This window comes from Atta colombica, unplaced genomic scaffold (assembly GCF_001594045.1).
Source record: "Atta colombica isolate Treedump-2 unplaced genomic scaffold, Acol1.0 scaffold4, whole genome shotgun sequence".
In the NCBI taxonomy this organism is placed as follows: domain Eukaryota; kingdom Metazoa; phylum Arthropoda; class Insecta; order Hymenoptera; family Formicidae; genus Atta; species Atta colombica.
Window position 1 is genome coordinate 56,775 of NW_017259508.1, and position 13,453 is coordinate 70,227.

The 13,453-nt window shown below is 34.6% G+C and overlaps 1 protein-coding gene across 1 annotated transcript in view; it reads left to right on the forward strand.

Annotated features, from left to right (window-relative positions):
• Positions 1 to 5,880, forward strand: part of LOC108691112 (lachesin-like) — a gene marked incomplete at its 5' end in the record, with an annotated part of 59,145 nt that extends 53,265 nt beyond the window's left edge. Inside the window, 3 exons of the mRNA XM_018198761.1 lie at positions 5,153 to 5,301; positions 5,387 to 5,446; positions 5,599 to 5,880. Coding sequence (XP_018054250.1) covers positions 5,153 to 5,301; positions 5,387 to 5,446; positions 5,599 to 5,720 — 331 coding nt within the window. The remainder of the gene's footprint in view (positions 1 to 5,152; positions 5,302 to 5,386; positions 5,447 to 5,598) is intronic.
• Positions 5,881 to 13,453: the final 7,573 nt, after the last annotated feature.

The window sequence follows — 13,453 nt, forward strand, 5'->3', positions numbered from 1 at the left end:
TATTCAAAAAAGCATTTTAAAGCCATAACAAATTTTTATAATTAAGTTAGTTCAATTAATAAAGGAATGTGAAGCCAATGAGAGCCGACACAGATGTAGGTGTATAATAAAAAATAATATATATGTCATCACTAATTACAGACGGTTCGATTATAAGATTATATTATCTTCAATGTAACAATACCACTTATCAAAATTGATGCGTTGTAAAACAATAAGACAAATGCTATCAGTTCAATCATCGTTAGGCTATTGTCCAAAATTAGGAACTTCATTATCATCTATTGTACTTAGCTGGATACTCAAACAAGAATTGCGTGCGTGCGTGCGTGCGTGCGTGCGTGCGTGCGTGCGTGTGCGTGTGTGTGTGTGTGTGTGTGTGTGTGTGTGTGTGTGTGTGTGTGTGTGTGTGTGTGTGTGTGTGTGTGTGTGTGTGTGTGTGTGTGTGCACAGTTAAAAATTGAGTATTACTATCTCTATGACAAATCACTTCTTGACAGCGTATTTGCATGTTGATAAATTGCCGGATTAAATTCTGTAAAATTTCATGCTAGATTCGTTGCAAAATATCACTCAATTCTTGTAAATTTTGAGAATACAAATTATAGATTCGAAAGATTTCTCAATCGGCGGTCAAGAAAGTCCCAGATTTGCTTGATTGAATTTAGATCTAGATTTAATGATGGATCGCCGAATAGTGTTGAACTTACTAACTTAATTACAAAAATTTGTTATGGCTTTAAAAATGCTTTTTCGAATATTGCTTCGCGACTATTTTGAGAGGTTTAAAAAAGAGATGTATAAAACGAGATGTTTAAAGCATTTTAAAGCTTAAACTCTACTTTCTCTTTCGAAATCGGTAATTGATATTTCAATCTGACTGATCCTTTATGCAGCTATACGTACACATATGGGTATCCGTAAAATGTGAAAATTTTGTACAAATTTTACAAAGGCGTAAAATCAAATTCACACAAAAATGTTATTTACAGCAATCGAAAGAGTGAATCTTTACCTTTAATTTACTTTTTCATTGAACTCTTTCGAGTTATTCAATATTGAAACAAAAAAAAGTCATTTTTGATTCAATGTTGAATAACGCGGTGAAAAAGAAAATCGAAGTTTCATAAAAAGAGAAATTAAAGATAAAGATTCACTCTTTCAAATGATATAAATCGCATTTGTGTACAATTTTTAATTCGCGCTGTAGAACTTCGCAAATTTCGTAAAAATTTTTAAGATTTGATGCGTCTTCATTTATGTTTATGTAACTTTACAAAATATCATTAAGACCGATTCTTTAAGTACCGATCTAAAAAGTAGAAGTTTCAATCTTTAAAATGCTGTTTTAAACATCTCAATATTGATTTTTGACGAAGTTACATTATTTTTAAAAATAAATTATAACAATAAATTAACTTTGGTTTTACATGGGAGGGGAAGGAGCGGGAACCTTACGCACTTACATGTAATAATAACTATCAAATTCTTTTACATCCATTCTGTTTATTTATTTACAACTTCTGAAAATTCAGTTTTTCGTCTTGTATGTCAAATGTAATTTTAAGCGGACGTAAACTTTAAGCTACAAGCACAATGAAAAGCACATGCAATGAAAACAGAAAACATAACAAATTTTAACATATCGGAAACTATATATACTAGAATGAATGTTTCTTGATAGATTGAAATCCTTATTTTCTGTTCGTATTGTCTGTATTTTCCTTAAAAATTTTTCTCATATTTTTTATACAAATTGGAACATTTTCCAGAAATACTCGGAAAGTTTATATCTTCTCTTAGAATTTTTCATACAAGTGAATTCTGAAATTCTGAATTCAAATTTTTTATCCCATAATTTTTAAAAAATGTTTTCAAATTTTTTAGATTTTATAACATTTTATCAGAAATTATACTTACATAAAATCTTAGAAATCTTACGATATTTTATAATTAACATATATGAAAAATCCTGAGAAAAATTTTCACAAGGATTTCCAGAAAGAATCTGGTTTTTTATTGTGTTTCCACATTTAGTCATCGTTAATCATGGACTGTGAACATTAATGTAAAAAGATGGTAACTTCTCAATTTATGAAAATTTTTCTTATAATTTTTATATAAATTGGAACATTTTCCAAAAATACTCAGAAATATTCTGATTATGAATTGTGAGAGATAGAATCAATTATATGTGTATGTTTTATTTCGAATCACGAAAAACCCCAGACCCCCCATAGTTGAGAGTGGGTTGGGATCAATCGTCGCTTATTTCACTTTGACAAATAAGAGTTGTGTGTAGACAAATTAGTGCTGATGCTTTCGCTGCCTTACCTCAATAAAATAAGAGTGCTTCTTCATTACAATCGAAATTTCGAAAAATGGAATTTCAGAAAAATAATACGACTAATAACCTAATAATAACTAATACTTAGTTCAGATTAGACGTAGCAAGCATCAAATAGCAGAGCAGCAAAGCGATATTTTTTATGTGCCAATGTATCGCCTCGCTAAAGAGTTGGGCATAATTGAATCATAAGTGTAATTAATTACAATTGTAATTATTTTAATTATAATTACAATGTAGTTACAATTACGCTTCAATTATACTGTAATTGCAATTCAAGTAATTTTTGGTTGCAATGATACTGTAATTACAATTAAAATAATTGCAATTAAAATAATTGCAATTAAAGTAAATGTCGATTCACATATATTTAACTTATAATTTTGTTAAGCAAAATTATAAGTTAAATATAGAGTTGTACGTAGATTATACAATTTAAATTGACACGCAATTTATATTTAATAATTTAATAAAAATAATCCAAGGGCTATTAAAAGATAATGCAATTGATACATAAAAATAATGCACTTGTATTTACATCATTAAAAATCACAATTACTCATAATTATAATTATTTATAGAATTGGCAAATAATGCATTATTTGTAAGTTGTAACGCTATTACTTTGTTAATCGTTAGCTTGTTATAATAACGATGATAATGGCACTGTGAATTTTTTATAATAACATCAGAGTTAGAGAAGTCAAACGTTGCTTGTAACAGGTTGAAAGACATTCGTTACTAAAAAAGTAATTAATGTTACTTTTTACTCGTTATTTTTATTCGTTACTTGTTACGAATTATTAGGTATACAACTTTGCTTCCGCCGTTTTTTTTCCGAAATTCGAGGCTTTATTGTAAAAAAACTGGTTATACATTTATGATTCAAAGTATTGTCCATCGCTGGCCACTACTTTCTCCCATCTTTCGGGTAGCCTACGAATCCCGCGTCGAAAAAACTGGTCATCTTTTGAGGCTATCCATGAATCGATCCAATTTTTTACTTTTTCATAAGACCGGAAGTGCTGGTCAGCCAGGCCGTGTGCCATTGATCGAAACAAGTGATAGTCAGAGGGAGCAACGTCTGGAGAATACGGCGGGTGGGGTAGGACTTCCCATTTCAATGTTTCCAAGTATGTCTTGACCACTTTCGCAACATGGGGTCGAGTTTGTCATGCTGCAAAATCACTTTATCGTGTCTCTCGTTGTATTGCGGCCGTTTGTCTTTCAATGCTCGGCTCAAACGCATCAATTACGTTCGATACCGATCGCCTGTGATTGTTTTAGTCGGTTTTAACAGTTCATAATACACTACGCCGAGCTGATCCCACCAAATACAGAGCATGATCTTGGACGTCAAAATCACCGTTCTTGAAGCGTTGAAACTACTCACGACACGTTCTTTCACTAATAGCGGCCTCACCATAAGTATTTGAGAGCATTCGATGAGCCTTAGCCGCAGATTTCTTCATATTGAAGCAAAAAATTAAAACCTCCCGCAAATGACGAGAATTTGGCTCGTAAATTGACATTTTCAATCGAGAATAACTTTATGATGCAGACACAAATCGACTAATGTTTCTATTATGTTGACAGATGTCCAAGTTTATTATATGACGTCTATGATCTATTTATTTCGACCACTTACCGCTAAAGCCATCTATAAGAAAACGGCGGAAGCAAAGTTGTACACCTAATATATATATATTAATATATTCACTTCGCTAAATGTATGTAAATATAAATACAACTAGAATCTATAGGTAATTCACTCGTGGAATATTCACAACTCATTGAGCCCTTCTTTCGATCTTTTGGGAAATATTTCATAAAAAAATCCCTGAATTTCTACAATTTGACATGCAATAGCCGTATTATTATTTTCAAGATATCACTTTTATTTATTTATTATGCGTTATAAAGTCATGTACATTATAAGTTAGGAATACGTTACAATATTTTCACATTAATTTTATAATATTATTTATTGGCATAATTTTATAATATTAGTTTTTGGCATAACATTTTATAATGAATCATTATTATCTAAACTTAATAATTTGTACTTACAAACATACAAACACATGACAAATCATGGAGGTCGTCATGTTCTTGCAAATACTCGAAGTTCGCATATCTCTTATGTTACTTAGTGTCTGACTGTATCCTTACTGAAAAGTACTCAGAGATTAGAAAGGAGATCTTCGGCGGCAGGCCCGCCAGAAGCGTTCTGTGTGGGAGCATTATTTAAGTGTCTCTTCGTCGATCGAAGCGCACCTTCCTCTCTAGTCTCTGGATACTTTTCAGTAAGGACACAGTCAGACACTAAGTAACACACTCGTAATTGTTGTCACACAGTGAATTGTTTCATCCTTGTTTAGGCAAACAACAAGGATATAATGATTCTCTGTGTTACACTGTATCTGACTGTGTCCTTATTGGAAAACAACTTCTATTTTTACTCCCCGCTATTCTCTATGCGCTTTGGTTCTAACCCTTCTTTTCTTTCCAGGATTCCTTCTCTACTTTCTCTGTTTGCTCTTGCACTCCAAAGAAACTCTTTCTTCAAAGAAACTCTCCTTGCCTCTCACTATTCTTGCGCGCTTTTTTCACATTTTTTTATTGTCGAATTATCTCTTTTTCAGCTTTTTTTTCTCATTACTAGTATCGCTTAACTTCTCACTCATACATCCGTATCGGAAATTCCATTTCTTTTTTTCTATTTCTCTCCCGTTTTTTGCCCAGCATTTTCTTTTCCATTCTAGAATATTCTAATACTTAACATAACATTTGTATGATTCGTAGACCGAAATACAACGTGCGGGAGGAACGAACGGGATACACGGTCCTGATGTGGCTCTTAATCAAAAAATTTACGGATAGAGATGTCGGTAGTTACAAATGCGTTTCAACAAATAGCCTAGGAAAAGCAGACGGCACTTTGAGATTGTATGGTGAGTTAATCTGTCAGTTATAACGCCTGTTATACGCCTTTTATATACTTTAAGGTTTTTAAATTTAAGTTATGTCCATTTTCAGAAATTAAAATTGGTTTCGAAAGAGGATCTCGAGTGAAGGATCACGTATCCATTATCGGTGGTAAGTATAAATAGCAGATTTATTATTCATAAGCATTATCAATCCTATTGTTTATTTCGGTAAGGTTCAGCGCCCGATTGATTCCCAGTGCAATCGCGACCGCTATCGATTATGCATTTTTTTTTCAGTGAAAAGGTATAATTTTCTTCTAGGTTTAGCTGAAGCTGCTCAAAGTTCCGGTGCCAGTAGCGGCGTCGGCGATTTCTACGGAAGTAGCAGCTTGTCGCACATCCTATCGATGTCTTTTTTCATACCGATACTATGGCCACGGTGAAGAAGGCATCCACTGCTGGTCACCGCTAAGCTACTTAGTGCCGGATGACTTTGTGCCAAAGAAAGACAAGAATGTAGAGAATGCGCATGCGAAAGATAATGATATGATAGATATGATAGAAGATATATGAAAGCAAAAGTATGCTCAAAACAGAAAGAAAAAAGAGAAAGGAAGAGAATGGGAGAGGGGGGAAGGGGAGAGAGAGAGAGAGAGAGAGAGAGAGTAAGAGAGTGGAAATAAGATAATAAATCGGAGTCTTCGATGCTCCAAATTCTTCCTACTTTCCTTTCCTACTCTCGAATGTCGAAGACATTTTTAGATCAATGAATGTTATCAATGTACGCATCGCTTTAGATTTACGCTTCGCGAATCGGAAGTAAAGCTCGATTTGCGCTGCTCGTCTCATAACCATCGTCGAAAAACAGTATTAAACATGGGCGCCACGAAGGGAATACAAGGAGATGCATTTATACCTTCTTATCTCATTAAAAATGAGAGGAATAGAAAATCCACAGAAAAAAAAATCGCGTAATATGAAAAATAATATTTTCAATTAAACAGAAACTAAATGCATAAACATTAATTAACATTTATAATAAAACTGAAAAATCAATTTTAAAAAGCTCAATGTTGGAACAAAAATTTAAATCGTCTTGGCTATTTAAAAATGTTTCGAATTTGAATTTTTCTAGATGCGCTCTCCTGCAAGTAATTCTCCCGGCGCCCATCAATGGCTGAATCAAAATTATTTACTATTTAATATTACCAATTGTAATTCGTTTTTACTTTACACTCAAGATATTCGACGAAAATATTTACATGATCAATGAGGATAGCGTAAACTATAGCCCGAATATACCGTCGATACGCAAATTGATGAATTTGAAAGGAAGGGGTTTGCCATCGCGGGAATGCTTTATGAATCGATAATAATTAACGGTCGTTTTATCAACGATTTATCGTGCTGCTGACTGACTTTGAATGTCGGAAAACTTTGATGTTTCGAAATAAAAATAAGAATCGAACATTGTACACTGTTGTGTGCCTCGTACTTTATTATTTCCACCTACTTATAATGTTATAATTTACTTCCAGTATTATATTTTGATTTTTCATTTTCCGTTTCGCTTGTTTAGTAATATAACTTGCGTAGTGAGCTATATAAAGTGATTCAGAATAAACATTTATCCTTGAAGTGTCATATTCCTTAATTATAAGACTTAATTATAAGACGATTTTTTCTTTGCAAAAATTTTGCCAGAAACTTAATTTTTAAATTACAAGAAGAAATAGTTAGCATGTCACGGGTCGCGTGAGACGAGCAGCAACAACACTCAGGGTTAGACACGGGCGCGTCGGGTTAGACTTTACGCGCAGAGGGCATACTAACTGAACACATTCACACGTTTATAAAAATATGTTTCTTCTTACTTTTCCCCTCTATCACTCTTATCTCTTTCACATACCGCGTGTATAAGCTTAAATCCGCTGTTTTTTAGTCAGAAAAACACATTTTTTTTCCTAGAAAGCAAAAACAAATTTATTCAAAGTACTTGCCCTCGCTAACTATACATTTTTCCCATCTTTCAATTTGTGTATACCACGCCAAAAAAATGCTTCATCTTTCGAGGCAAACCATTCATCAAGCCATTTTCGGACGTCTTCGTAAAAATCGAAATGCCGCTCAATGATCGCAGGCCCATCGACGAAAACAGGTGATAGTCAGAAGGTGCCAGGTGAGTAAGCGGGATGGAGTAGCACTTCCCAGTTGAGTGTCTCCAAATAGTTTTGGACCATTGTTGACGTGTTCGATGGTGCGTTGTCGTGGCGGAAAATCATCTTGTCATGTTTTTCCGATAACGTGGTCTTTTTTCACGCATAGCACGGTGCAATTTGATCAGTTGTTGGTGGTAGCGGTGAGCATTAACAGTTTCACCAGGTTTTAACAGCTCGTAGTAAACAACCTCCTGATCCCATCAAACGCACAGCATCGTCTTCCATCCGAAGTGATTTGGTTCTTGAGAAAGATGTTGATGGTTGGGCGGAATCAACCCAAGATTTCTTATGTTTAGGATTCTGAAAATAGATCCACTTTTCATCGCCTGTCACAATCCGATACAAAAACGACTTTCTTTTTTGTCTGGCAAGCAGAACTTGACATGTGTTTTGGCGTCGCTCCATCTGCCTATCGTTCAGTTCATGCGGCACCCATTTTCCGATCTTTTGAACCTTCCCCATGGCATGTAGCCGCATGGAAATGGCTGCTTGAGAAACACCCAATTGCTCAGCAAGCATTTTTTGCGATTGGATATCGTCCTTGTCCAAAAGAGCCTGCAGTCCTCAACCTTCCTGGGTCGATTTTCATGCTTCTTGTCATTCAGGTCAAAATTGTCGTCATTGAACCGGCGAAACCAATCTCTGCACGTTGTTTCCGATAAAGCATTGTCGCTATAGGCCTCCACAAGCATTCAATGCAATTCGGCAGCCGATTTCTTCAAATTGAAACAGAAAAGCAAAACTTCCCACATATGCTTTTTTTTTTTAGCAAAATAGACATGTTTACGAAAGAAAAAATGTATGTTGTTGTATGAAATTGCTGATGATGTGCACTGATTAATGACAGATGTCAAATACATAAAAAAAAGTGTGTTGTGTGCCCAGAGTAGCTTTGTACGCTCACTAATGCCACCTATGAGCAAACAGCGGATTTAAACTTATACACCTGGTACTTTGAATATGTTAATTTCGTTAAATTATAAATTAGAATGTTGAAATTAAAACAAATATTAAACTCTTTAAGTATCGCATTGTTTTTCAATTATATTTGTTCCGGAATAATCATTGATTTGAATGTATTCTCGGCGATGATAAGTAAACAGACGCTCAGTCTGTCTAGACATCAAGCCGTCACCATTCTAAATATGTATATCTCGCTCTAATCACGCTGTTTTTCTCATATCAGGCACGAGACCCTCCCCCCCCCCTCTCCCCGTGCGCGACATTCGGAAAGGTGACGATCGCGCACACATTCCGCGTGCGAGAAATCAGTTCCCTTCCCAATCCCGATCAATACGGATCATCTATTCATTGTAACGCTTCTTATCCCGAAGCCAAAATGCGAATCACCCTGATGTTCTGCCGCTGCATTTTATTACCTAACGTTCTCAGTATACGCTCACCGCGAAGGCAGACAGTAATGTGCGCGAATTATCGGTGCACGCATCTTAACGAATGCACAAGTTATCAGTCTACAAGCTTCGCTTATCGCCCATTTTGAATACATCTTAAATTTGACTCAACAATAAAGGTTCGAATCATTATAACAAAGAGAATCGTTGTTATTATACTTCGCCTTGGCGAGCCTTCCAGACAAGGTGACATCAGTGTCACAAACATACAACAACATTGATAAAATTATTAGAAATATCTAAAATCGTAAATCGTAAAAAAGAAAAATTAAAAAATTACGCGCGATAAGCATTATAAAACTATTATTGACATACAAATCAAACAATTATTTCAGTACGTCGAATTCTGAGAGCGTTTCTTACAATTCGACGTACCGAAATACTTGTTAGATTTAATTGTACGTCAATAGGCAATTAGGTACACCTAATTATATATTATACTTATAGCATGCAATTATTGTTCAATGTTTCTCATTTTTACAAAAATTTCTCTAACAGTTTTATTCGCGCCCGCGTTCGTAGCAATTATTACATACTTATGAGAAGTCTTATGAGAAACGCGATCACGCTTCTTAATCAAAGAGTTATGAATGTTTAAAACAAAAATAAGCCAGATACTTTAAAAGCTTATTATTTGTGTTATTACCTTCTAGATATTCAATGATTCTATTTTTCTCTAGTTTCTCGAAACTGGAGGAATAAGTTTGAATGCTGTAATAGTGCTCGACACAACGGTTTTCTGTAATTCACTCTCTTCACTCAAATATTAAATGTCTTTAAATACATAGATACCAAATATTATACGTACGTTTCCACGATGAGGTTCTCCTTTTATAAATTGTCACGTTTCAACATATTAATATTTCGATTACATTCACTTGATAAAACGAGGAATTTATTAACCGATTTATCATTTAATCATTGACAATCGACTGATTATTCGGGGATTGAAAATCATACGAAGAAAAAAATACGTCTGTAAGTCCGTACACAAGTTGTGTTTACATGCGGCAAGCAGCTGACTTTCTTGGTTATGGATGCAGTGAGTGCAGTTCATCCATCATTAAGGCATTAGATAAATTGCACTCACTTAGAATCCCTAGAAAGACAGAATTTGGTCATACTAGATATCAAAAAATTTTTGTAAAAACTAGAAATTGAACAATATAATTGCATGCTACAAGTGTATAAGCCTATTGACGTACAATTAAGTCTAACAAGTATTTCGGTACGTCGAATTGTAAGAAACGCTCTCAGAATTCGACGTACTGAAATAATTGTTTGATTTGTATGTCAATAATAATTTTATAATGCTTATCGCACGTAATTTTTTAATTTTTCTCTTTTACGATATTTCTAATAATTTTATCAACGTAATTGAAAAATAATGCGATATTTAAAGGGTTCAATATTCATTTTAATTTCAACATTCTAATTTTATAATTTAATGAAATTAACATATTCAAAGTATTAGGTGTACAACTTTGTTTCCGCCGTTTTTTTTCCGAAATTCGAGGTTTTATTGTAAAAACTGGTTATATATTTATGATTCAAAGTATTGTCCATCGCTGGCCACTACTTTCTCCCATCTTTCGGGCAGCGTACGAATCCCGCATCGAAAAAACTGGGCATCTTTTGAGGCTATCCACGAATCGATCCAATTTTTTACTTCTTCATAAGACCGGGAGTGCTGGTCAGCCAGGCCGTATGCCATTGATCGAAACAAGTGATAGTCGGAGGGAGCAACGTCTGGAAAATACAGCGGGTGGCGTAGGATTTCCCATTTCAACGTTTCCAAGTATGTCTTGACCTCTTTCGCAACATGGGGTCGAGCTGCAAAATCACTTTATCGTGTCTCTCGTTGTATTGCGGCCGTTTGTCTTTCAATGCTCGGCTCAAACGCAATTGCGTTCGATACCAATCGCCTGTGATTGTTTCAGTCGGTTTTAACAGTTCATAATACACTACGCCGAGCTGGTCCCACTAAATACAGAGCATGACCTTGGACATCAAAATCGTTTTTGAAGCGTTGAAACCACTCACGACACGTTCTTTCACAAATAACGGCCTCATAAGTATTTGAGAGCATTCGATGAGCCTCAGCCGCAGATTTCTTCATATTGAAGCAAAAAATTAAAACCTCCCGCAAATGACGAGAATTTGGCTCGTAAACTGACATTTTCAATTGAGAATAACTTTATGATGCAGACACAAATCGACTAATGTTTCTATAGGGTTATGTTGACAGATGCCCAAGTTTATGGTATGACGTCTATGATCTATTTATTTTGACCATCACTTACTGCTAAAGCCATCTATAGAAAAACGGCGGAAGCAAAGTTGTACACCTAATATGTGAAAAAGATAATGTGATAGAGGTAATGTGATAGAGAGGAAAAGTAAAAAGAAATTTTTATAAACTTGTGAATGCATCCAATCAGTATGCACCTTGCGCGTAAACCGCCCGCGTCTAATCTTGAGTGCCGTTGCTGCTCGTCTCTTCTACGCCGTGACATGCTAACTATTGCTTCTTGTAATTTGAAAATTAAACTTCTGATAAAATTTTCGCAAAGGAAAAATCGTCTTAAAATTAAGTCAGGAACATGACATTTTAAGGACGTTTATTCTGAATCACCCTATATGTATACATACTCATAATAATTAGATTCAAAGGTAAGTACACGTTATGTCCAAATCCTTGGAAATTTAATTTAAGATTCGATTAGAGAAACAAAGAATGAAAATGGAGAGATTATGAAAAAACGCTTAGACTCTTGTCTCGCAGGTATCCGCATAAAGGCGAATCCCCCGAATCGAACATTTTATCGCTCCGAAATATGGGTCAACATTCTATACGGATGTTATAACATTTGTTTCCGACGAGCGATCGTCAGTCCAAATTTCAAGGGACTTAATCCTTATAACTTGAGACTGGACCACGTGCAATGTTTGCAAAGCAAGAGGGATGTTTACGAGACCGTAGACTTTAAATTAAGAGAGAAAGAAATAAATTGATTAACACTTAAATTAATTAAAGTAAAGATTCTTAATATCGTTTAAAATTAGTTAACATTCTATTGTCGATATGTGAAAATTACATGAATGTAGTAAGTTGTACATAATTGATTGTATGAATAAGGTTTAATCTTTTCCTTTTTTTATTTAAGAGCTCAAAGAAAAACTCGTGTGAAATTACATAATGGAAGAACGTATTTCGAATAATTATTCTCTGTATCTGTATGTATCTATATCTGTATGTAGATATCAAATTATTAACAGATTCACAAAAAGATCTCAAAAATAAAAATAAACAATAAATTTAAAGCTAATGAGAATCAAAGCCGACGAAGGTGCCAAAAATTAAATTCCAATTCAAAGATTAATATTCATAATATGTAATCATCTTTATTAAACGTTTCTCTTCGAAACCATCCTCAGTAATGATACCTCTTTTAAATTGTTATCATTGATGCTCCCATCAAAAGTAAGTAACTATCAAGTTTCCAACTGCAGTGGAATCCGATTTGCAATATTACAAATTAACAACTAGTCAGTATTAATAAAATTAAATCGAGCAACTCACCTCAAATGGGAAATTCAACATTTAAATGAAGCTTTAGAAGGTTCCATTAACAACTAACGTCAAATTACTTTAATATATAAACAATTTTCAACTTATTATCCATATTAATAATGACGTCGTTTATGATTAAAATTTCAACTGTATTGCTCAGATAGTCAGAAGCATCTAACAGATTAATTTCAATTAAAAGACGAACACCTCGCGAAATAAAATAATTATATATTCCATTGAAAATACAATTTACAAGATATACAGGGTGCGTCACCAAAATTTCCGTCCGGACAAATTTTAATTTAAATTTTCCGCTATATTGTGCCTCCGCCAGAGATTGTTGGCATCTGAGAAAACCTGATGCTTCTAATAAACAGTTATATTTTCAAAATAGCCGCGATGTTGAAATCAAGTGCGGAGTATAATCGAAGAGCCGCAATCATCGAATGCCTTCGCGCTGGGCGTTCAGCAACGGAAATAATTCGGTTCTTTGGATACCCGAAATCAACCGTTTGTGATGTAACAAAATATATGGCTTTAGAACACTTCAACATTTCTACGGCTTTAGAAGGTTTCAGTATGTTTCAGTATATTTCAGCGAGGAAGAATCATTCGAAAGAACGCACCGCGAGGACCCTCGCAGTCATTGAAAGGGCTCGCTGATTTTGAATAATCTAGGGCAATCGTTGTGCGTTCTGATGGATGTAGTGAAGCCATAGATGGAAACTGCGACGTCCGGAAGGCCATATGTTTTTCAGCAGGATGGTGTATCGACTCATATGAATCATTTAATTCAAAATTGGCTCTCAGACAACGTCGATATACTTTGATCCAAAAAATTATGGTCTTCCAATAGCCCAGATTTAAATCCCTTGATTATTACATATGAAGCATAGTTGAAAAAGTCACAAATAAGTCTCGGGATCACAAACAAGCATCCCAATGTGACGTCATTAAGGACCGCTATTGAG